We start from the raw sequence: 24,837 nt of genomic DNA, 5'->3' as shown, positions 1-24,837 counted from the left end.
CTGGCAGAGAGCTCCTTCGCAGGGGCCTGACCCATGCCAGGGGAAGCCCCGGCAGGTTCTGGAGAAGGGACCAGATCACCCCTGCACAGGACAACGGACAAATTCCCACAGCTGTCAGAACACAGAGTAAAGCAAACGGGAAGCTGTGATTCTATGATTCATATAATCCCTGAGAAGCCCTTAACCCGCCCCCAAATCACCACCCTAATGCTTTTCTCCCCGTTAATGAGTTCCCAACCCACCACCCTGCCCTTCAGAGAACGACCACCCAAACCTCCCCCGGCCCTGGCTGACACCCCTTCCGATACCCTCGCCTCTGGAGGAGGACCCCCTTTCCCAGGAAATCTTGACACAAGCGATAGTGTTTGGAGAGTGAATTCCTTTCAAAGTAACCAAGACAAGCAATGGCGGTAAAGCCCTTTACCTAAAGCCAAACCAGAGGCTGGCACTACGGAGCCCAGTGATGGAGTCTGTACATCGAGCAATTGGAAGCAGCTTTAACCCGCTCAGCAAAACAGCCGATGGCCAGCACGTTTCACCCCCGCCCCCACCCCCCCTTCCATCTCATCAGAGGTCTTAAAATCTTACAGTAAAAGGTGTACAAAAAAAGAACGGAGTCCTGTCAGGATTCTGCTGGAGAGTATTGCTCACACTGCGGCACCAAGTCCAGGACCTGGAGCTGCTCCTTGGAGCCAGGCTGCAGGCGGCAGCCAGGTTCAGCTCACGATATTTACATATTATACAGGAGGAAAAAGAAAACCCCACAGAAAACTAAACCTAGGGAAAAAAAAATCTTTCAGCTGTAAGGATAGTGTTTTTCACTTAGCAAAATATACATTTGTTTTGTTCCATAGCGATGTCCAACGTTTTCAGATCCTTGGAGTTTCACACTTTTCAAAGCCTCACATTTACAAAACAGAAACAATTAAAAACAGTTTCTTTAAAAAAAAATAGAAATACATCAGTTCCTCTCAGCCTTTGTTCTGTGTCTCTTTCTTTCCTTCAGAACTGCATTCTTGTTACATACCGTGCTTTAAAAACACTGACAACAACAACAACAGAGTTGAAAATATTCAAAACAGTTTCAAAGCCAAATAAAAATACTCCTCAATAAAAACTACCTAACACAATCACAAAGCCAATTCATAAAATATGTCTACTAGCTCGGGAAAGAGCAAACAACAAAAAGAAGGGGTAGCCCCAAAAAAAAGATAAAAAAATAAAATAAAAAAATAAAACTAACCGCTAATAAAATAAATAAAAGAAGAATTGGTGGGCTGGGGGCAGGGAGGGGGGAAGCGTAAACCGTCGGTGGTTAGTAAGAAAGCGAGATGATCTCCTCAGGTTCAGTCCAGTGTGGTCTGGTCAAAGGGAGAGATCAGGGCAGGGCGGCAGGAGCCTGGCAGCCAGCCAGCAGTGTGCAGTTTGATTCAAGAAAAAGGTAACCTTGGCTCATCCCCCGAGGCTCACCAGATCCTCCAGCCGCTGTCCTCGGTTAGGTCACTGGGGAATCTGCAGGACACAGCAGGGGAGGGAAGGGACAGGATCTAGAACAACCAACAGCTTCTCCCTTGGGGTTTTCTTCCGGTGTGATCCGACAGAAATACTTGATATCCAAACTTGCCCCAGTGCAGACTTGCTCTGCATCTCGCTGGCACAGCGACAGGGCATGGCAGAGATGCTTCTGTCTTTAATGGCAAGGTGCAGGCCTGGGAGACAGGGCCCCACACGCCGTGCAGCCTGCCTGTCCAGACCTGCGGCACTCCCGGCCCCGGGAGGCCTGTGACATAGCGGGGTCCAGCTGCGGCTCCAGCGCTCAGCTTGGTGCAGCCCTGCCAGGCTGCCATGGGCTCCTGGCTGGACACCCTTCCCTGCAAGTTTTTGCCCTCCTTTTTGAAAACCTGTTTTGTTTTTTGGGTTGTTTTTTTTTTTTTTTTAATTTTAAGCCAGCTAACTTCAGCCACATTTGCAAAGCAAAGGGAGACCATCCACCAGTTCCCTCACGGGCGCATCTGAGGACCAGAAACAGAACTGATCGGACAGATTTTCTTTCTGTCCTTCTTGCAGGTAGGCGAGGAGAAACCTCGCTTCCCAGAGACAGTCATCTCAGCAGCAGCAAGAACAACCAGCTGCATGGAGGAGGCTTCCCCAGCCACACAGGTGAGCCAAACTTGTCTCAGGATCAACACTGGGTTGTGACTCTGGCTAACCCTGCAGACCTTTCGTTTTCTGTCGGTGCTCCTATTTCCTTCTCCTCTGTACCCAGACACTAAGCAATCTCTCTGCAGCACTCCCAGCCTGGGGAGTGTAAAGTAGAAACCCAACCTGCCAAGCCCCTGGTGCTGAAGAGAGCCCCAGGCTGGCCACAGGACTCCTCCCGCAGGCTGGGTCAGGCCAGCCAGCCTTACAGCAGCATCCACAGCTCCTGCCAAGAGCCCAAGCACAGGGGCCAGCTCAGAACTTCTCTCATTACCCATTCCTGTTCAAAGGTCTCTTACCTCCTGCCTTCTTCGTCCCCAGCTTCAGTGATACCCATTGGTAAAAGCTGTTGCAATCAAGGGACCCTGCAAAGAAATCAAACCCCACTCTTAAGTAAACAAAAGTGAAGGAGAATTACCACCACAACAAATTCAGCCATGGCCCAGACGCTGGGAAACCTGGTTTCTCTTGGAGGTGCCAAGTCTAAAGAGCACATCACCCTGCCGAACACTGCATCAGGGCCAAGACGGGCTCTTGGGAAGTCTGTGCCAGATCAGGGAAAGGTCCGGAGATCAGGGAAAGGTCTGGAGATCAGGGAAAGGTCTGGAGATCAGGGAAAGGTCTGGAGATCAGGGAAAGGTCCGGAGATCAGGGAAAGGTCCGGAGATCAGGGAAAGGTCTGGAGATCAGGGAAAGGTCTGGAGATCAGGGAAAGGTCTGGAGATCAGGACCTTGCGTGGTGGCCAGGGAGAGCCAGCGGAGCCCACGGGTGCAGGCCCCAAGTGAACTGCTGCATCCTGCACGTTCTGTCTGTGGTCGGGGGCTCAGCGGTGGCATGGCAGATGCTGCGGTGGGTGGTATTTCTTAACCAGAAAGCAGGCTGTGGGCTGAGAGGGAGCCACCCGCTGCTGCTCACCTCCATCACCACATGGAGATGCAGCCCCTTCCCCTGGCCATGCCACTCTCCATCTTCCTCCCCCTGCGCAGAGCCTGACAGGGAACACTCACCCCTAGGCTGTGGCCGAAGCCGGTGCTCGGGGCTGGACTGGCAGCGCTGATGTAACTGCTGACCCCTGAGTCCTGGTTAGCGGCTCCATAAAGCTCTGCCATCGGCCCAGGGCTGGTGGTGCCCAGAAATCCACCGGTGCGACTAGGGGTGGAACCTAGGGGAGGCAGCAAAACTACAGGGTGAAGATCCCAAAAATGCAACCCCGTCCCACCCCCCTCCCGTGGCCCCTTGCAAACCTCCGTGATGGGACACCGCGCTGGGGAGGAAAGTGGCAGTTACCTGTCCCTCGCACCACGGCTGCCGCAGCTGCTGCTGCCGCCATTGGTCCATACGCAGTGAGGGGGATTGCTGGAAAAGAGGGAACAGGCATCTCAGGGGCACTGTGGCTACACAGGAAACTCCTCAACAGGAGCCTTCCTTTCCTGCTGCAAAATACCAGGCCCACACAGACGTATCGGCTTAGTGCACCACAGAGGACATCCGAGGATGACAACAGGGGAGTGCACAGCCCTGCATTTATTGGTACCCTTCTGCACAGCGAATGTCTGGGCAAACTGACTAGCCATGCTCTGCTAATCCCACACCCTGGAGCAGCTGGGGGCACGATGTGGAAGAGCTGAACCAGAAGCGGGAAATTTCAGATGTATCCTGTCACTACTTAGCTTGCAAGATGCAGTTAATCTGAAGCTACAGATCCAGATTTTGGCTGTAAATGCGGAGAAACACAGCAGCTGGCAGCATAGTGTCCTGTGGCTCAGCCCCTCCTCTCTGACCCTTGGTGCTATTCTTTAATAACAGTTTAATAGCCTCTTTCTCCCTATTTCTCTCTTCTTCTCAAGACACACCATCCTCCCCACTCTGAGTTTTACTCCTGAACTGCTCAACCCCTTGCCGTTCACTGAAGAAGAGCAGAAAACATATACCTAGGGATCAGGAACTAGAAATGGCTTAATTAAAACAGTAAGTCTTAATTTATATGTAGCAGTTCTAATTCCCAACTCTACTGCCACAGGCGTCCAGCCCTCAGGGCAGGAGGCATCTAGCCAGTATGTTTCTCTTTGCCCTTAAAATGACTGGGTCAGCATTTCATGCTCGAATGTGAAATTCACTGTGATTCTGTTTAGAGCACCATAAAAAGAGGTCAGAACAAATCAATCGCATTAAGGCTGAAACCCAGGCTAGCTTATACAGGAATATTTAGTAGCAGGCACCAGCCTGTTTCAAGCAAACGTCATATGAGGCTTATATCTGGGTTAGCCGCTCATTACAGGCCCTGGGCCAATGTGAACATGTTGCTGCTTTGCATCACCCCCAAAGATGCTGTTCTGGGGAGGAAAGGCTGCTGGCAGCCACTCTCCTGCCCCATCATTGCTTCAAGTCCCAAACACACAGCTGAATGAATGCTGTTTTACTGAGAAAGGAGGCCAGGTCTTCTCAAAACCATGCCAGATCTTTTTCCAGGAACAACCCTTCTTGCCTCTGCAGTCTATCTACTGAGACACCAGGTTTGTGTTGTGATGACAAAGCACCTGCATGTTAGCTCCCTGCACGCTGGAGCAATCATCCCTGCTTGTGCCATCCCCTCATCTCAGTTCCACTTGCCAAGCCCATAAAGTGCAGCCCATTTACACACACGCATCCACTTGAAGGCACAAGGGCCCTTGAGCACTGCACAGCTCGCTAGGCCTTTGTAGGAACGAAGGGGGCCCTGCCCTTCGTGGGACCAACTCCAGCCTATACACGGGAACCGCAGCTCTTGGGCTAGCCAAGAGGCTGTACAGTGACTGTTTAACAGTAGGTAAGCGTAACGGGAAGGGAAGAATGCCATGATCCCCAGCTGGTACTTCAGCGAGACACTCAGGACTGTAAGCTAACGTGGCACCCAGCCAGGACAGCGGCATTAATAACTTCTTGTTGTACAGAGCCCTGGTGCACCCCAGCCGCTGGTGACAGCCGGGCCCCCAGCAATTCACCTCCACTAGGAAGTGGCACAAGGAAGGGACCTTGGAGAAAAAAGCACTTTTGCCAAGTCACCAATGTTCCTCTACAAATTTTATGGGTTTTGCTGAAAAAGACACATGTAAATACATACTGGGCCCACATCTCCTTTGCTTGGCAACCAAAAGGCTCAGAGGCGGGGGTCAGGAGCTTCATACATGGTGTCAGGGAAGGGTTTTATTAAGAGGGAGCTAGGATTTAGTCTCCCCCTACCTCCCTCAGGCAATCTGTTTGTTGGTGGCTGCCAACCTCAGCATCCTCAGGAACAGAGACTCCCTGAGGATCGACACAGTTCTGTGCCACAGAAACCCCCTTTCAAGCCTGTTTGAACTGATAATTCCAGGAGAGCTTCTCAGGAAGCTTTTCCACACCCTCATTTCAGAGAGAGGTTCAAACTCTGAAACAGGTGGGGACAAGGAAGCGCTGGAGGGGAAGAACACCACGGAAATGAGATGGCACACAGGGAGCAGGGTGCTACACAAAGCTGCTTTTCTACGACAGAAACCGCAGACAGGACAGAGCTGGGGAAAACATGGCCGTGGAAGGGAAAGTCGACAGAAGGAGCATCACCTAGAGAGAACACACTGCACACAACCCAGGGGCTGAGGATCCAGAGGGTATTTGCACTGCGAGGACACTGAGCCAGTGCTAGTCCCTGGAGAATGGTCTTTGACCCCGTTTCATTCCGCAATTCCCTATGAGCACTGCGGGATTTTACTGCAGAGTCCCACCATGCTCGCTTCTCCAGTCTGGGAAGCCCATGAGGGAGTAGCTGGGGAGCTGCACCACCTGGAGCAGGGAGAGCATTCCCTGCAGCCCATCCTGCACAGGGAAATGGGATTAGAGTAACCAGGAGTGCCCCCACACCCTCTCCCTCCTCCCAGCACTCCAAATCTCATCCTTGCAGCAGCTCAGGTTAAGGTCATTTGTAGACCTTTGAGAAGTCACCCTGCTCTCTGCAGTCTTCCAGATCTGGTTTACAACCACTCTGTGGTGAGGAGCTAAAAATGAGGCAAGCAGCAGGAAAGGCCATCTAAGGATTACATGCCTTCATTTGGTATGACCTGCATTGCCCTTCTCAGAGGCACACACAGCTCCTGATTGCTTCTCCACCTTTCCAGCCCCTGCTTTGGATGGAGCTCGTACAGATGGAAGAGGAAATAAGGAACATTTCCAGTCTAACTGCACAAGGCTGTGGAGCAGCAACACCACTGGAACAGCCCAAATCCCCCTTCTCCCCTTCCAGCCTGTTTGTTTAGGAAATGAGTGGGACTGACCTGTGAGCTCAGGGAGGACGGGGGCACTCGGGAGAGGGGTCCGCTCTACACGGAACTCTAAAAATGAAATGCAAGACAGCTTAGGAACTTGTCAAGTGCCCCACCAGAGAGACAGCAGCCAGGGTCCGCTGGGGGAGCAGCCTGCAGCCAGAGTGCGACCAGGCCAGTGCCTTCTTTAAGCTAATTTATAACCGGTGCTGAAAGGTGCTGGACTCCTGCCCTGGAGACTGAAAGGATCCATTTATCCTTAGAATAAATCTGGCCAAGGCAGGGCAACTGCAAGCTTCACTCTGCAGCCTCAGGTCTGCCCTGGAGCACTGCTCTGTGACCCATCCAATCCTACCTCTCGGCTGCCATGCCAGTGGGTGCTCAGTACGCGCCACACTTGTCTGGACATGGGTTTACAATGAGGCACTTGAAGCCACTACAACCGAGACCCATAAACTGGATTCATGGAGAGCTTCCAGACAGCTAGGAGGCAACAGCAACTTTCAGCCACAGTCAGCCTGGGCTTGCCTCAGGCAAAGAGGAAATTTCCCATTCCCAGCCCCTAACATCAAGACTTCATATAAACCATCACACTGAGGGACGGAATAAGGAAGGGATGCTTCAGAGTTGCCACTTCTCTAGAAAATAGCAAGGCAGTCTTTTCCCTGAGTGTGCTCTGCTTCATTCCCTTGCCTTGCAGAGAACGGGAGGGAGAAGAGGCCCCAGAAAGCTCTGAGCAGCTGCAGTACAACAGGTTCCAGCCATTGATTGCAGAGCCCATGTTCTGAGCACATGGAAGGGCTGGAGGATTGAAACCACCCAGTTTGCAGGGGACCTGCAGCCCATTGCCCCAGCACATCTTCTGGAGGCTGCAAGTGGTCCAGGCGCTGTTCAGAACACAACCGTAGCATCGTAGGCACCTGCATTTTGGGTACCCAGGAGTTTCCTGGCCCACAGAAAGGCACGTTTTAAAATTCTGTGCTACTTTCAGAGTGGTGGCAACTCTGGTAAAGAGAGACAGACATACACAAAGGCAGCGAGACAGGCAGAGCTGCAGGGGCCCTTCTGTATCATAGCAGCAGCCCTACGGAGGAGGCTAACATAAAGGGCATCAGAGCAGCCTTGGGCTTTTCCTGCCACTGGAGTGTGAGGATAATCCTAATGAAGGACAGGCTGTTCCCACCTCTTCCAGGGCTTCTCCCCTCCCCCTTCCACATCCGTCTCCAATTTAAAGAAAGACCAAACGGGGAAAGGGTGAAAGGGGAAGAGCCTGGGTCACAGATCATGCCAGGGACTCCCATCATCTGAATGCAGACCAAAAAACCAAGCAGGGAGCACCACTCACCAGGGAACTGGTAAGTGTAGCCAGGTGCAATGCCAGTGTAACTTCGACTCGCGTAGGTGGCAGCTTGGAAGCCTGGATAACCTGGGGGAAGAAAAAAGGGCTCTGTTACTGCAAACTTACAGGGTCCACGTCCTCCGTGCCTGGCTGCTGCACATTAGTGTTAGAAAGCACAAATCTGTCTAATAGCAGAAACCCCAGGAAATTGCTGGGCAGAGTCTTCTGCAGACTTGCATGTGTGCAGAGGTTTAGCAGGCCCATTTAATATTTTCTTTACTCCAAACATGTAAGGACATGGAGATTTCCTTCTCAGAAATTCACAGCTCTGCAGACTAAGGCTTTCTGATGCATCAGCTGGATTTACAAATAGGAGGAGACCAGGGAGGTGGGGGCATTTGAACGGCCGAATAGCTCTGAGTCACTTTTGCACTAGAAGTGCTGGCAAATACAGGCAGAACACTTCTAGCTGGTGCTGGGCAGGAGGACAATTCCTGCCATTCCCCAGGAAGCCGACTACCTATACAGAACAAGCCTGTGAGAATGCAGGGCACTGACTTGGAGATGAGTATTTGATTTGAGATCTCCCAAGACATGAGTATGTGGATTTCCCAATGACTCAGCTTGAGGCTTGGTACTTTAAATTCAGATGGCTTAGAAAAGGCTTTTTCCTTTGCTGAAGATTTATTTTCCTTCAATAAGTCAAGTGAAAACACTGGGGGGGAAATGCCCTTTCTGGGGTTTTGTTCAGTGACTAACTGCTACTCGGCAGGCTTAGCAGGGAGAGCCAGGCTGAGCACACTCTACCCAGCAACACCAGCTATGATCCTGAGCAAACTGCACTCTCGGTTTAGCTCAAGCCTGGCTAGAACTAATAGAGGGAGGGAAAGAAGCCAGGAACAGCACCCTCACTGGAAGGATCATGTTTGACTCTCAGATCCAGACACAAGGGTTTATAGGCCTGGAAGTGGGGGCTACAGAGGACTTTCTCCTTTTTTTTTGATCTTTTTATCTGAACACATTTGCCTTAGAATCATTGATAGGCATGAAACCCAGCCTGCTTGTCACCAACTTCTCCTTACAAGACAGTCCCATGATAAGTGTATGGTTTTCCTTGCAATACCAGATACTTGATGTCCCAGAGCAGGAGGGAACAAAGTGAGACAAGACTTAGCTAGTACTTTAAGGGCATTTTTACAGTCTTTAAATGACAGTGAGGACATTTATATGGACCACTGTTTCAAGTGGAAGCTCAGGGGCTCTTTAATGAACTAATTAATCAGAAAGCCTGTAGAAGTGTGGGGGGAGGATGCCTGGGCACATATTACTCCACACTCAGTTCAGCTATGTAGTTACATCCTATTCCACAAGAGCCATTAAAGAATTACAGTCTCTATGCTATGGCACTGTGGGACCTTTCGCAGAGCTGCAGAGAGCCATTGCTGCCCAGCACATGGCTGCATCTTGCCAGCTCTGGCTGTCGCAGGGCAGCAGTGACAAGTTCGCAGTTTTTCCAGGTGCCACCAGAGGGCAAGTCGTGATCACAAACGGGTCCTGGTGCCGCCCCCCCCCCTCCCCTCCCAGCGTCCCCGGCCTTGCACCAGGAAGAGCTGCCCTTGACCGCCTTGCCTGCTCTTGGAATAAAACCTCTAAGCTCCTGTCTGGCACGACCGGGAGCTGGGGAGGAGATCTGTCCTTGGGCTTACCCAGCATGCCGATCCCGAGCATGAAGGCATCCATCCCGTAAGGCATGACTCGGGACCGCCCTCGTGCTGAGCCCGTTGGGGACATCACCTCCTTCGGCTGGGCTTTTTTACACTCCACCTGCCACAAGAAAGTAAGGATCAGGCTCAACTGCTGCTGGCACTGAGCACTGCCAGCAGCCAGGCTGCAGGCCAGGCAGGGCTGCCCACAGCGACGGCAATCCCAGCCCTGGCCGCCGCCAGCAGCCCGTCCCACTGTCCTTCCCTAGTGTCCCTGCCTCTGGCCTGCACACTGCCAGCCTCTCTCGTTCGGCAGCCACCACAGGCAAAGGGGAGCTCAAACTACTGCTTTTCTCCTCCTTGTGCTGGCCTTGATGCTCTGCCTGGCCCTGCACCAGGGCCTCAAAGCCTAATTTTCCTCACTTCTGAATAATGTAAAACCTGCCCCTTTCCCAGGCCACCAAGAGGTTTCATGTAACTTTGAAACCTCCAAGTACCAGATAATTTCTCATTACAGTTAGCTCTTCTCCTTGAAACCTCAGTATTGTGCTGGTTTACCTCCACACTGTGAGTTTCTTTCTCAGACTGTCTGCTGTGGTTTTGCAGGAAAGACTAAATCTGATTCCCCACTGCAGAGAGTGTGTTGGGACCCAAGTGCCTCACACCCTACCCCTGTGCCCTTGCTCCATTCTCCATCCCATGTCTCTGTCCCTTCTCCCCCAGGTTCTGCCTGGACACTCACCATTTTGTTGTTGATCTCATGGAAGTGGATTTCACACACTTTTTCCACAATGTCTTCACTTTCAAATGTGACAAACCCAAAACCTGAAGAAAACGCAAAACTCCTCGATCAGGTCAGAGTTCTGTGCAGTTTGCACCCGCTACCCACATCCTTTTATTGGCAGAAGAGAAGGAGCCACGGGCTTCTAGGATGGTATAATAAGCCCTTTCTAAACCAGCTGCCACTCATCTTCCTTCTCCAGCAAATCCTGCTTTTATGCACACGAAGAACAGGAGCATTCTCTTATAGATTCCCCTTTCTGCCTCATCCTGTACTTGACACCGCTCTCTGAACCCAACTGCTCTCAAAGTGAGTATATTTTTTTCTTTAAACTTTGCTATTTGCAAGGTAAAACCACATGGCCGATAATGCTGGGGAGGATCCTAGTAGACAGACGCTCACACAAAGAAAGTCAGTGGAGAAACGAACAGCTGCTTGCCAGGACATCACCATCCTCACTAAACGCACCCCACCAGCAGAAACACCCTGCATGTTTCCTCTTCAGTCACCAGTCGTAAAGCCTCGTATAAGCAGGCAAGTAACAGCAATGCAGTTGAACAGAGCAAGGCAGATATACACAAGCAAAGCAATTTGCAAAGTTTCACCAAAGTAAGGTTAGTATCTGGAGCAAAACAGGACAGGATGTTCCTGGCCCCTGGCCCACACTCACACCTCCTTTCTCTCACCAACCCCTTTGCTGACAGTTTTGGCAAAGACTAGCTTGGGTGGGCAGACTAAACTCTCAGCTGACTGCAGCCGTTTCCGGAAAACTGAGGCAGGTGGGAGGATGTCTTTAAGCTTGCCTTACAAGCAAGCTGGGATTAAACAGAGCTTTCTGCTTTCCAGAACTGGCCAATTCCATGGTGCTTTTAAAATAACTTTTAAAAACAGACAGGAATCTACTGCCCAGAACCCCACTTTTTCTCCATACTGCCAGAAAAGTCTCTCTCCATACACTCCTCCGTCTATGCCCAGGTAGTTTCACGCCATTCACCTCAACACCCATGAGCAGAGGAGCTCCGGAGTTCAAGAGCAAAACCCCGATGCCAAAACCAGTCCTGAGCCCCATCAGAGCCCCACCAGGGCCCCACCAGGCCTACTGCACTCTGGACAGAGCCCCACGCTGATGACACAGCAGCTAGCAGCTCTTCCTGCTCCCTCCAAAATGCCCCACACCCCTTTAGTTGGACTAGTGACTAATTGGACTGGGAGGCACCCATGGAGGAACAGGGGTTAACACTTCTTCCCTTTTAAGATGGAGCTGGAACAACATCATAGGCCAGGCAATCAGAGTAGATTTAATGGCTTTAGAAAAAAGCAAAAACCTGAAGGGCACACAGTGTAGTCAGAGAGGAAGAGAGCATTCCCTTGCTGATCCGGGGGCAGAGGTGCTTGGAAGTGCTTCAATCAACAGACATGAGAGTGGCCCAGCACAGGGCTGTTACCGGCCCTGATTTAGAAGACACCAAAGCTCAGCTTGCAGGTTAAGTTGTTGCCAACACATCTCTGAGCCGGTGCAGTGCTTGCTGGTGTCAAGCCCTGACACACTCTGGGGCAACTGGTCTGAAGACTCACCGGGAGAGTGGGGGGCAGGGACACCCACGGGTGGGCCAGGTCTGGACAGCACAAATATTACAGCCTTGCTCCCATCCTGTAACCAGACTCCACCAGCAAGACTCGGGTAAGAAAAGGTGACCTGGGAGCACAAGCAGGCTCTGAGCCGAGGAAGGGGTGAGAGGCAGGCACTCTTCAGACTCTCGTGTCAGCTTTCCCAGAGCTCAGATTACTCGGGACAAGGTAAGACACACACTGCAGGCTGGAGCCGTGGAGGTAAGCGGGCAGGGGAGGGGGCTGCCTCCTCTCACATATCTGCAACTCGGCGAGTTTACAGCACAGGAAACACACTGGACAAAAGCTCTCTGTGCTGCAAGGGACGCTGGTGAAGGATGCAGATGCAAAAGGATGGGTGACTGCAGGCAAGATAAAGAGCAGCTGCGACCCGCATGCCCTGCTGCTGGGATACTAACCCCTCCCTAGGCAAGGCAGGAGGCAAACCCTCCGCAGTTCCCTCTCCTATGGCCAGAAGACCACTCTCACCTCGGTGTCGGTTGGTTGTCTTGTCGAACATCAGCATCGCATCATCCACCTGGAAAGAGAAGAGCTCCAGATCAGATTATTGCTGTTTCCACAAGCATCCTCCAACACATTTGCACAGAGCTTCCCGGGCCTCCCCAAATCAGAAGGGATCAAGATGAGAGTTCCCATCCTCAAGAAGGAAACAGGGTGTGTGCACACACACCAGCTACCACACCAGGCGTGGCCCCAAGCCACAACCAGCATGGTCCCCCCACCAGCTCGGGGCAGGTGTTGCCGGGCTGAGCCCCCTCGGCCTGGCCCCTAGCAGCAAGCGACCCCAATTGTTTGCCTGTGGCTCCAGCCGGGGGGCAAGGAGCAGGGAAGGCATTGTTCCCAAATCCCGGCCTCAAAGGAGAGGAGAACTAAAGGGGGGGAGAAAAGCAAAGCTGGAGAGGGGAGAGGAATAAGGGGCCTCCCAGCGACAGGGGAAGCAGAGGCCTCAGACAACAGAGCCTGCCTGGGAAAGCTGGGAAGCACCCCTGCCCCCACCCCAGCAGAGCCTTTCCTCTAAGTGAGGTTTCCCACTGCTGGAGGCTGTAATTAGAGCAAATTTACTGCAAGGCCTGAGCAGGGCTGCCTTCCCGGGGGGAGGGGCGGTCAGCTCCCATCCCCCAGCCGGCCTGGGGCTGCTCTCCTCCCCAGCGAGCACATCACCGCCTGGTGCCACTTTTCCCCCCCATCTTCCTGCCGGGTGTTGCCTTGCAGAGATGCATCTGCACCACTCTGCAGGTCAGGCCCAGTAGGGTTAAAAAATACACTTCCAATCCCCTCCGTGTAAGCCCCAGTGTAAACCTGTCCCACTGACCCATCCCTCCTCTCTAATACCACTGCCTTAATCCGATTATGAAACTGGACATGCAAGTGCTCAGGGGAGGCAGCAGCAGTCTCTGGCCAGCAGCTGCCCTGGCCCTCCTCCTCCTCCTCCGTGCAAGACAGCCATTCCCCAAGCAGTGAGCCCCATGTGTCCCTGACTCAGTGGAAGGATTGTTCCCTTGCCTGCTCCCCAGGAAGCATCTGCATTGCTGCCGTCTCTGGCAGAGCCCACCGATGAGGGCAGAGCGCTGCCCATTCCCCAGCACAGGCAGCTACTGGCTTCACTCATGGACAGCCCACAGCCCCAGCCAGGGAAGGGAGAGGGCTCCAAGCCTCAGGCCCCCCAGGACAAGATGGGACACCCATCTCAGTGCCACGAGGAAGGAAGGAGCCCTTGCTAATGTTTCCAGTGCACCACAAGCAGACAGAGATCATCTTTGATGCCCTTGAGTTCATCCAACACATCCACCCCACGCAAGATCCAGGTGATAACAGACAACCTGGCTCTCGCTCAGCCCGTGCTGTTCCCATCCCAGCTCAGCCTCCCTCGGCCAAGCCAAGAAACACCTGAGAAACGTGCCAGGCTTCCAGCCAGAGCCACCGGGGACATAAGACTTCACACAGACCCAAAGCAACTCCTCAGCAGCTTCCCAAGACACAGCCAGCTCATCACACTGCCGTTCCTCACCGTCGCTCGCTCCTGCCCCTGCACGATTTCCCTTCACAGTGCTAGCACAAAAGTGATGTGCTGGGGGGAAACCTGACACGGCTTAAAAATATTTCAAGAAGTTTTACTGTCTGTTTTTGTTCTTTTTTTAAGCTAGATCTGCTCCTCCATCTAGTTCTCAGAAAGGCTGAGCACATAGCTGTCCTCCTCCCCAGTAAACACTGGGAGAAAGCTGCCTCAGCAGCACTCGGCAGTGGTGCTGGTCCTGAAGACCTCAAATCAGGCAGCTGGAGCCCACAAACCCATGGCAATGGGAGATGGGCACGAGAAGGAAAAACCCAGTGAGGACGAGCACAGCCCAGGTGCCAACTTACTCTGGCCAACCAGCCCCAGCAACCACCTCTTCTTCGCAGAGCCTGGACAGCAGTAGCAGCTGCAAGTGGCAGAGCTCAGTGCACGTCCACACACAAAACCACCTCATGGCAACAGCCCAGGCGCTCCCGCAGCACTCGAGCACTCAGAGCCAGAAAACGTGCAACCGCTTCATCCCAACCATACCCTGTACGCCAAGAAGAGAGCTGCAGCCTTCCTCCATCTGAGCTTTTTTCTAAGTTTCTCCTGGCACTTTGAGATCAGGTGTCTACCCAGCACCCCAAAACATGCTCATCTTGCAACAAACATATTTGCAGTAACACACATACTCTGTTTGGAATCTGTTTCCCGCCATGAACTAAATCTAAGATAGATAGATGTCTATGCATATATAACATATTATGTGAAATAGTCTCGCCCCAATCAACTGTAGGGCCCCAACTCTATAGGTACAACTGGTGGTTTTTATTGCTAAGAAAACCATGAGGATCTTCTTGTCTCTTTCCAAGGCAACAGGTGAGATGAGTTGGGTGGTCTCGGACAGCACACTGATAAAGCAGGACCCTGCAACGTGGGGGGTGGCAGAGGCAGTGCTGGGGCCTACAAAGGCCAGTGGGACAGGCTGCAGACTGGAGCCAGGAGAAAGGCCTCATCTGTGCCCACGGGGAGCAGCCATTTCCAGCACCCTGCCCAGGGGGTCTGGCCTCACACCAGATCCCTCCGAGCTCTTGCCATCGCCTCCTGCGGCATGGAGCTAGGGGAGAGGTCGGGGACCGGCTGCCCCGACCTGCCGGGATCCCCGAGACCCAGCACCACCCAAACACCCATCCAGCCCCTCGCACAAAGTGCTGACCGCTGAGGGGACGGCCGACTCCTGTCCACATAAGCCGGGCCCGCACCGACCCCGCAGCCGCAACCAGGCCTGAGTGGCGGCCCCCGGTGAGCGGCTATTGTGGTGGCGAACCAAGGCCCCCCCCCCGCCCCCCGCCGCCGGGCCGTTCCCGGCTGGGCCGCGCCGGGCCCCAACAAAGGCGGCCGCCGGCGGGGCCGTCGCCACGGCAACGCGGCCGCCAATGGCAGCTGCCGCCCGGATTAGCGCCGCGCACAAAGCCGCCCCGCTGCGCCCGCCCCGCCAGCGGCGGCGCCCTCGCGGGCATGGCAGGCGTGGCGGCCGCGGTGGCCCGCGGGAGGGCACCGCCGGGGCCGCTCTAGCCCGGCGCCCGCGCCCTCCCGCCGGCCAGCTCGGGCACACCGCCGTCGCCCGCGAGGGGCTCGCAGCGCAGCGACAGCCCTCTCGCCCCGACTGCGCCCCGCTTCTGGGGGGAAAGAGGCGCCATCTTGCCTCATCCCCTCAGAGGGAGGCAGCGGGCCTGGGCTGAGGCAGGCGATGCCTCAGGGATCGAAGCCAGGGGCGTGATGGTGCGAATGGGGGAACGGGACTATTTGGGAATGGGCAGAAGGGGGGTCCTGACCACCCAGGAATGGAGGTGCCAACTCCAGCCAGTCCCCGATGGTTGACAGAGACTAAACAGGTCAGCTACCCAAGAACTGGATACAGAAGCATGTGGAAAACTGTACTTAAGAGTTTCAGAAACACCCCTAAGTTGATCTTTTTATCAGGGTGTAGAAATAATCTATGACTATAACTGTACTTCAACAAAGGCTTTTTTGCTGGGTGAATTGTCTTTCTCCCCATTCTCTTTCCCTCCCCCCCCAACCTTAAATAAATATTTGTTTCAATTCTTTAAACACAGTCAGAAAAGCAGATCACTTTACTAGAAAACTGTTTAGCCTAGTGGTCAAGGCTCTCTCCCAGGGAACAATTTAACTTGCTGGTCCAAGCTTCAGTTATCCAACATTTGAGGTTAGAAGTTCAAGGTTTGTTAATTTCAAGGAATGATGTCTCTCCCTGTGTTGAGCTACCAGGGTCAAAAATGTCAAGGAAAAATGGGGTCCCCAAGAGCAGTGACTCTTGCTCTCTAGGTGTATCCTTCCCAAGGAACCCTACCACAGGAGACAACTTCTTTGGCAGGTACTTGGCGGTTTGGGGGTAGGTACCACAGCCCTGAGCCTTAAGCCCAAGCTGCCCAACATCACCTCCTCTAAGTTCTGTCTCCAGTGACTCACTCTTGATTTGGAAAACCAAATGGGAGTGGAAGAAAAAGAAAGGCTTTGGCTCAGTGGAGGTAACAGGTTCAGAAAGTGAAAAAAGGTTTGTCCCTGGGGAGGAAGCTCTTGTAATCCTCCATGGATTTGCCACTAAGACCTCCTGCGTGAGGGCAGCAAGCAGCACCTCCCTGAGAGGAGGAGGCAGGCACTTCTCAAACCAGCACCTGGTTTTGATGAGAGCAATGTGGTGGTGACAGGAAAGGAAAGCGACAGTCACAGGTCTCAGAGAGACTCTCCACCAAAGCAGCCCTCAGTCTGGGCAAAATATTCAGATGCACAACTATGAGGCATTTCCTACCAAAACAGAATGCAGTACAATCCACCTGGCCTTGGCCAAAAGGCCTGATTTTTTTCAATGGCTTAGTCCCAGTCTAATATCTTTCAGTCTTCCTGGGACAGTCATAGGTGTCTGCAGAGGAGGAAGCCAATGGCAGCCTCATGCGGATTTAAAAAATAATAATAGAATTTCCAACACAAGTTTGATAACAAATGTTGGATGCACTTCCACATGGGCAGATCTTGAAGACAGTTGTAAATATTCAAGCAAAGGCTTTGTAGAGACAGGCATCTTCTACCTGAACAGCAACTAAAGATGGCTTGGCTGGTCCTAGAGGGAACCATGGCAACAAAGCTGTAGAAAAATCAGGCAGAAGAATAACAACTGTCCAGTCAGCTTTGACACGGGGAATGTAAACCAAAAGGATCTAGACACAACTTGGCCATCCTGTCAAGAGAGGGCATCAGCAACCCTGCAAGGTTCTCCCAGCTGCTCAAACAGGACTGGCCAATCTGGGGAGGAGGACGCACAGTCCCAGAGCCCAGCTCCCTGAAGCAGGCGAGCTGTGCCTGCACAGCTCCCAGAGGATGCTTCTTATCCTACTCAAAACTCTGGGAATGAGACTCGGGCAAGGTACAGAGCCTGCTCTTGCCACAGGTGAGTGGGACAACCTGTCCAGGCGTTCCTACCTGCTCTTGCACTGCACCACGGGCACCTGGCAAATATCAAATGAACCACCGAAGACCTGAATGGCCATTACTGCTACAGCATTTTTGGCTATCTGCCTACCAGATGCGGAGCATAGAGGACCCTTTGTTCCAGGGGCATTGTTACCACAAGCCAAACTGCCTACTGCTGCAAGAGAGGTGATCAGATTCCCCTTCTCCTCCCCTCCCCATCTGTTCATTGCAACCATGTTACATGTGAGAATTTGCATAAATTGCCCTCTGATCTGTGGAAGAAAATCCAAAATCCAGTTTGGAAATCCACAGCAGGTTGACAAGTAGCTTTGATCCCTGAAATTTCCAGAGAGTGGCAGATTAAGGATTAATTAATTAACATTATCCTGATCCAAAGTGAGAGAAATCATGCCCTCTGTAAGCACAGGAACAAGCCTTTAAAGAAATTCCCCATCAGGATCTAAAGGTTCTCCAATTAGTCAGCAGGGAAAAGCTCATTTCATAAACCCAAGTCAACCACACCATTTTTCTGGCAGGTGTACATGAATATGTATTTGTGACAGACACACAAGCCCTTATCAAATCCAGCACCTCAGATACGGTGGTTTTCTCTTGGTCATGACTGGCCTAGAGTTGTTGTCCGAGTGAGATCTCAGAACCTGTCTGCAGCAAACGGTCCAGAATTTGGGCAGAGTATTAGATGGCAGCCTAAAGGTCAGAATCATCCTTGGACCTCTGCAGATCTTTTTTCTTGTTTGCTTCCAGGATATTTTTAGAGTGCAGATCTCTCTCCGGGCACAATCTGCCTCAGAGAGAGGCTGAGCTTTCATGACCAACTCATCCACGTACACAGATCACCTGCAGGCCCAGGGAGAGATGCAGACTGTTTTTGAGAACCTTTCAAGCACTCTTGGAGCCACAACTGATTAGTGAGTCATGCAAAGACGTCATTGTGAATGTATGTCTTGCACTCCTGCTTCATGAAATGCTAAAGCACACAAGAAAACCATGAGTTCAAACACCTGAATTGGGTCCAGGCCACCATTTCTTCCAGTACCTCCACATTCCTAGTTTCTGAAAGGACCGACTTCTCTCCTAATGACAAACAAAGGACTGGCTGCACCAAGTTAGAGAAGAGGTCCACCTTGCCCAACAGCACCCCAAGATACCAACGAACAACAGACACTTTTGGAAGAACATAAAGACAAGGCAATGATATTACAATAGACCCCAGAATACTCCCATCATCTTCCAGCTATTTGTGATTCAGGGATTTCCTGAACTCAAAGGGATGTCTGTATATTTAGAAGACCTTCCATGAATTTGTCCAATCATTTTGGAGTCTATGCAAATTTTAGCAACAACATCCTGGGGCAAAGATCTCACAGTTTAGATAAGCTCCATGACAAAAAGATCTTATTTGTTCTGAGCCTCCTATCTTGTAATTTATGTGACTTTCTCTACTGCAAAACCTCATCAGACCAACTCTTGAAAAGGATGATCTGAGTTTTTCCAGTTATGATTTCAAACAAATAACCTTGCTTACAAGATCAGAGACCCAATAGTCCAAAGAAAATACTCTGATAGACAACACCTTTCCCCCAAAAAAATAATCAGAACAACATATTCCCACAGGGTGAAGTAGAAAAGGAGGAAGCTGGGACTCGAGCTCCTCTGAGGCATTCTCATACATGTTGACCTAGACAGAGGACTAGCTATGCCTGAGGTAGTAGGTGCAAGATCTCTTCTTCCTCTCTTTCTATTTCAGGTTTCAGTGAGGGTGGTAGCCTGAATCTAGAGAGGCTGTTGAAATACTTCCTTGTGCAGTCTACAGATCTCCAACACCACCCAACTTAAGCCAAGACACTTGGCTACACATACTGTGAATGAAGTTCTTTCCAGGACTTCTGTCCTACAGCTGAAAAAAAAAAATCTCTTTTAAAAAGCATGTCCATGGCCTTAGCTTGCTCTCTCAGAGAGATTCCAATTTTGGAGCCAGAAGTGTTTTTCCTTGAGATCCCGCTATATTCAAAGCCCTAGCAGCTGCACCTGACAAACCATAGCCAGTTTGAGAGCACTTCTCAGTCTCTCTCACTGTACTAAAAAAAAACCAAACCCTTTGTATTTTCTTCCTCAGGAAAACAGCAGCCCATATTTTGCATCCACAGTTTTGGAAGAAAAAAAAAAGTGATCTTTGAAGCAGAGAAACTCACACTGTATTTGGGATCCTTTCTGAAGCTTCACCTTTTGTGCCTGTTAAAACCAAGCATTTTGATAAGAAGTGGGGTGCCAGCTTCTCCCTTTCTTCCTTTATCCCTAAGTAATACTCATGGATTTCCTCCTCACACATTTTCATTTTTGTTTTGCCACTTCCATTTTACAAAGCTGAGAGAAGGTTTTGGACACAGCAAGGAAAGAAAACAAAGCAAAAATAGGAAAGTAAGTGGAAACGGCAAAATGGAAAACTCAAGACTTGGGAATTTTGTTTTATGAAATTGGAAAGCATTTCATCTCCGGCCCAACCAAACTTCAGGTTTTTTTCCTGCTAATGGGCACACAAGGTGTTGTTTCTGACCCAAGAAGCATGGACACTAGCTACCTTGTTTCACAGATTTGGACTAGAAAGAACATCATGATAATCTAATTTGGCCTCGTCTGTACTGCAGGCCATAGCACTTCCTCTCTTAATTCCTAAAGCATGTGCATGCTTTTTGTCTGGAATAAAATGTATTTTTCAAAAAGCATCTATGCTAATTTAAAGGCCTTAAGTGGTAGCAAATCTAACACATGCTTAGGCTTGCAGCCTGAGGGTTACCTAGAAGAAAACCTTCACACAAAACCCATTCAGCAGTCTGTATTCCCTTGTCCTCAGACACAGAACATGATCTCTCCCTGAATCTTGAGATCCAAACTGAGCCTGCCACTGGATTCTCAAAGATCAACTAAAAATCACCCCCAGGAACCTGGTACCTTGATCTTGCAGAATCAAGACAGGATGACCTGGTGCTCCCTGCTCTCTCCTCTCTAGATTCTACGCATTCCCATGCCTCCCTGGACAGGCAGGAGGATGAGGAGCCATTTTTCTGCTGCCAGATCCTGGAAGACTGTGGGGCTGCTCGGAAGAAGAGGGAGCATGGACAAAGCTGTTTCCCCAGAGGATAAGTCCTCTAAGGAAACAGCTTTAAAAGCGTATCCTTAACAACTCCTTTTCAGATAGTCCCAATCCAATTCCAGAAGAAGTACGGGCCCAAACGACTTAGAAAAGATTTTTTCAGAGAGGCTTTCCAAGATAAGGATGACACAACTGAAGCTTCACCACCTCTCACTTAATCTCCTCGATTTATGGCATCTTTAAAACCACAGTCAGGTGCCAAGAATACCTCTGAAGAAGGGATCCGAGGAGACCTCTGAAAGCTAGGAGTCCCCAGAGTATCATGAACAAACACCAAAAGAGCCTGTGTACCAAAATTGTGTTCTCCATGACTCACATCTGAAATTGGAAGGCAACAGGCTTTTCTTAGCCCTAGAAACCACAGAGCGGCACATTCAGAGTTCAGAACCCCAGAGCTGATGGCCATGGAGACTTTCCTCTGAAGCAAGCTTTCCCACTGATCCTGCGCATCAGCCACACGGAGCTACCAACTGGAGAGAATTTCACAGGAAACAGTTCTCCTAGCCTTTGGTGAATTATCTGAGGCTTAGCCTAGAAGGTGGTTACAGGCCAGGAGAGATGTTTTATACAAGAGCTCTGAGAAGTCTCTCCTCAGCTGAAATGTCCAGATGAGTCAGAAAACTGCCCTACAACTGGAGAGTCAATCTGACCAGCCCTGACCTCTCCCCACGGAAACTCCCCAGAGCCAAGAGGCCAGCTGCATCAGCCTCATGCAGATTTTCAGTGCCGGATGTTGTCCGAGATGCTGGTTCTTTGGAAATGAATTGGACTGAGCTATGCAGAACTCTTCCTTCTGTCCAGTCCCAAGAAAACAATCTGACATGACCAGTTCTTGCCAGTCTCCTGACGTCAGGACACCTTTCAGCACATGACCATTAAACAAGAGGAACAAAACAGCGTAACACCCCAAAAGAACTGGAAAGTACTTCTCGAACTAGAGCAACTGTAACTACTTGTAAACTGAGTGGTACATGACATGCTTCTGCTGCAAATTAACAGAGGTACAGTTAAGATTAAAAGGGGATTATGCCCAAGACATTTTGTTTTCCTATCAAACGCATCCATCAGCAGTGCAGAAGCACATGCAAGTCAAACTAACAACCTTCAGACTACAAGGACAACACCACCTTTAGCGGTGACACCATGTAAAAGCTCTTGGGGACGCAATAGTTTGCTTATTTCTACTAGAAGATAAAACCACACAGAGCTAACAACTAGCAAACATGGGGATATCTGACCACTTTTGCTGTTGCCACGTTCTCTTAGGACTGAGCAGAAATACAAAGGAGTCCCGCTTTGTAGTCACAATAGCATACCAGGACATGCAGATTTGACTTCAGAAGCTGAATAAAGGTACTGAGCAAACACTTGTTCCTAACTTTCTACCCCAAAGTTCCAACAGTTTGGCAAAACTGGTTACAAAATTCCCTTTCCTTTCACCAATTAATGTGCTTTAACATATCATAACCCTTTTTGCAGGATCTTTCAGAAGGCAATTAATACCAAAGCCTTCAACCCTCACACTCTACAGTTCCTGCAGTACTTTCCTCCACATCCATGATGCTATCGCAAGGTCCTGGCCAGAATACCACCCAGCAAACTGTGTTCTGCCCCCACAGCTGGGCAGGAAGGTCCCAGCAGCTACACAATCCAACACTTCCTTCCCCAAACAGCAAACCCATGCACACCACCACCAAACAACAGTGACACAGGCACAGTGTCCTGCCCCAGAGGTGACCGCATTCGGCATTTAGGCACGATGATCCCCTTCAGTTCCTTATCCCATTAAAAATCTTGGGATCCTTCAGCCTAATATGACTGCAATTGCTCCTGGGATGCTCACAACCTCCTATCAGGGGACTGAAGGGCCAAGACCGAGGCCCCCTTCTATCCTCTGATTCAGACCTGACTCACAATTTGTATACCTGGCTTTCACAGACCACAATACAAGTGACTTCAATCCACAGAAGCCCACCCTTCCGTGAGCCGCCAGCTGGCACAGAAGAGACAGACCAACACAAGGGACAGCCTTAGTGCCAAATTTTCTTCAAACATCCAAACCCAACATCACTGCTTGCCCAAAACTCAGCAGGAGAAGTTTCAGGACCAAAAGGCTTATTTTAATAAAGGATTACCAAACTATCAATCACAAGGCTCAGAGTTAGAAACAGGCCAAAATCACAGGTTTGATGCTACAGCTGTTCTGTTAAGAGTGTCTACAAACCTTCCTCCAGCATTTAAACAAACTGCAAATCAGCAGGACCAAAATGCCATAAGAGGCCTCTGGATAGGGAAAAGTGGAAAATCATTTCCCTTAGCCCAGGTCCTACCAATTCCAGGAACAAGCACAAACAATTTGTTTCAAATCAACACAGGGCAGGAGTCACTGGCTGTAGCCCCTACAAAGACATTACAGCCACCCAACATCTATAACTGACTTTCAGTCTACCTAACCCCATGCAGAAGACTTGCAGGCTCCTAATCCCACCTCCACAGAAGTTCAGAAAACTCCTTTTTGCCCCAGAAGCAACAGCTTTGATCCAACACCACTCAAGAGACTTACCTTCCCAAACTGCTCAAAATACTGTTTCACATCCTCCACAGTAGTGTTCACGGACAGACCACCCACAAATATCTTCTTCGTTCGAGTCACCATCTGGAAGAGGGAAGGACAGGAATTCACCCAATAAACCCAGGGTGAGCAGAGAATGAGACTCAAAAGGCCACTGAATCCCCTCCTCTGCCGGGAAGCGCCTGCCCCTTTGCTGCAGCCAAGCTTCCACCTCCTTGAGGCCCCCTGGCCAAACGCGGCCAGCAGGTCTGTCCCACGCCAGACCCCAAGGCATGTTCTCACCCTTGCACCGCCCTATCGTGCTTGCCAGCACCCAGCCACCACCTCCTCCTCAGACAGCACATTACCAGCCTCTCCCATCGCTAACCTGCTGCTACTCTCTTGGCACCTTCCCACCACCCCGAAGGCACAGGGCACAACTGTCCCCTCCCCATCCCTCCAGCTCTTCCCACAGCCCTGTCACTTCACACAGCCAGCCTCCTCCAGGCTCCACCAGAGATGCCCTCTCTGCTTCCCAGAGCGGAAAGATAGGCAGGAGGCCTGCCAGCACAGGGAGGCTCCCCAGGCTTCGCCCTCCTAGCTTGTAAATTGCAAAGCATCCAGTCTTGCATGGAGGAAGCCTCATTTTGCACCCATTCCCCAGTCACTTAAATGGAGCCCAGTCAACTCCCAGTTAAATCTTTTTTGGTTTTGCAAGATGGCAAAGATCCCTCTGCCACTTGTCACTCATGCAGCTGGGACAAGGAAGAAAACAAACTACCCTGAGAGAGGCCACTGCTGCCAGGCACACCGACATCCTTTGAACCGGCTCTCCAGCTGCATCCTCCCCTTAGCTGCTTGGCTACACCCCTGCTCTCAGAGGAACACATGGTCCTAATTACCCCAAGGAGCATAGGGCTAATCCGCAGCAATTCCCTGGCTTGGAGAGCAGCCCGTTCTAACACTAAAGCACCTTCTGTCACCAAACTGCTTAATGGAATTAACCCAATTCCTACCATGTGCTTCCTGGCTCCAGTTACTCAGGATACCTGCTCACCAATTGTTCTCAGTGCCTGATCCCTCTTACTTCCCTCCCAGCACCAGTCTCCTCTTCCCTCTCTGCTTCTCGACACTGCTTCTCCCCAGCTCTTTCTCCCATGACAGCACTTGGGATTGGGACTCTGAACTCAAAAGCTCCCATCCAAGAGCAAAATTAAAGGGAGACCCAAAGCATCAAGGTAGTCTCCAGCCTGCTGCTGGCTCCTCAGTTAAAAATTTCTAGCTGCACACCTGGAAGGTTCCTGCAACTGCACATTTTGATGCCAGAGCCTCTCAAGGATAAAGACCAACTCGACCCTCCTTCCACCTGTACCACATTGCAGCATGGAGCTGTTCTGTATCTCCTTAGGCCTGAAGCTTCCAGACTCTGGCGGCAACTTCGGAAAGACAAAATTTGCCCTGGGCAACACTTACTTCACCAGCTCCAACTAGTGCATCCTAAAGTATAACCAAGGGGTCTCTCCATTCCTCCAGTGCCATGCAAGCCCCCAACGCTGCACTGCAAGCCCGACAGGAGTGTACCACAGTACAGCACATCACGCTGGTGGTGCAGCACAGAATTTCCTGCTCCAAGGGAGTCCTGAGCAGACCCCAGGGAGCGACTCTGTTGCACGCACTGGAAACCTTGCACAGAGGGATAAGATCCA

The 24,837-nt window shown here is 51.1% G+C and overlaps 1 protein-coding gene across 4 annotated transcripts in view; it reads right to left on the bottom strand.

Moving 5' to 3' along the window:
* Window positions 1-259: 259 nt before the first annotated feature.
* Window positions 260-24,837, bottom strand: part of MSI1 (musashi RNA binding protein 1) — a 30,449-nt gene continuing 5,871 nt past the window's right edge. The window contains exons 6-15 of one of the 4 annotated variants that reach the window (XM_064466484.1): window positions 23,144-23,236; window positions 12,392-12,440; window positions 10,256-10,338; window positions 9,517-9,634; window positions 7,817-7,897; window positions 6,484-6,540; window positions 3,488-3,556; window positions 3,208-3,380; window positions 2,499-2,564; window positions 261-1,512 (exon numbers count right to left, since the gene is read on the bottom strand). In XM_064466484.1, coding sequence (XP_064322554.1) covers window positions 2,523-2,564; window positions 3,208-3,380; window positions 3,488-3,556; window positions 6,484-6,540; window positions 7,817-7,897; window positions 9,517-9,634; window positions 10,256-10,338; window positions 12,392-12,440; window positions 23,144-23,236 — 765 coding nt within the window. In that variant the 3' untranslated portion in view covers window positions 261-1,512; window positions 2,499-2,522. Of the gene's footprint in view, window positions 1,513-2,498; window positions 2,565-3,207; window positions 3,381-3,487; window positions 3,557-6,483; window positions 6,541-7,816; window positions 7,898-9,516; window positions 9,635-10,255; window positions 10,339-12,391; window positions 12,441-23,143; window positions 23,237-24,837 lie in introns of all 4 variants that reach the window. The other 3 variants (XM_064466485.1, XM_064466486.1, XM_064466487.1) reach the window with 3 other exon arrangements.

The sequence above is a fragment of the Phalacrocorax carbo genome, chromosome 15 (assembly GCF_963921805.1).
Source record: "Phalacrocorax carbo chromosome 15, bPhaCar2.1, whole genome shotgun sequence".
Lineage (NCBI taxonomy): Eukaryota > Metazoa > Chordata > Aves > Suliformes > Phalacrocoracidae > Phalacrocorax > Phalacrocorax carbo.
Note: the sequence above shows the minus strand (reverse complement) of the source record. Positions and strands in the feature narration are given on the sequence as shown.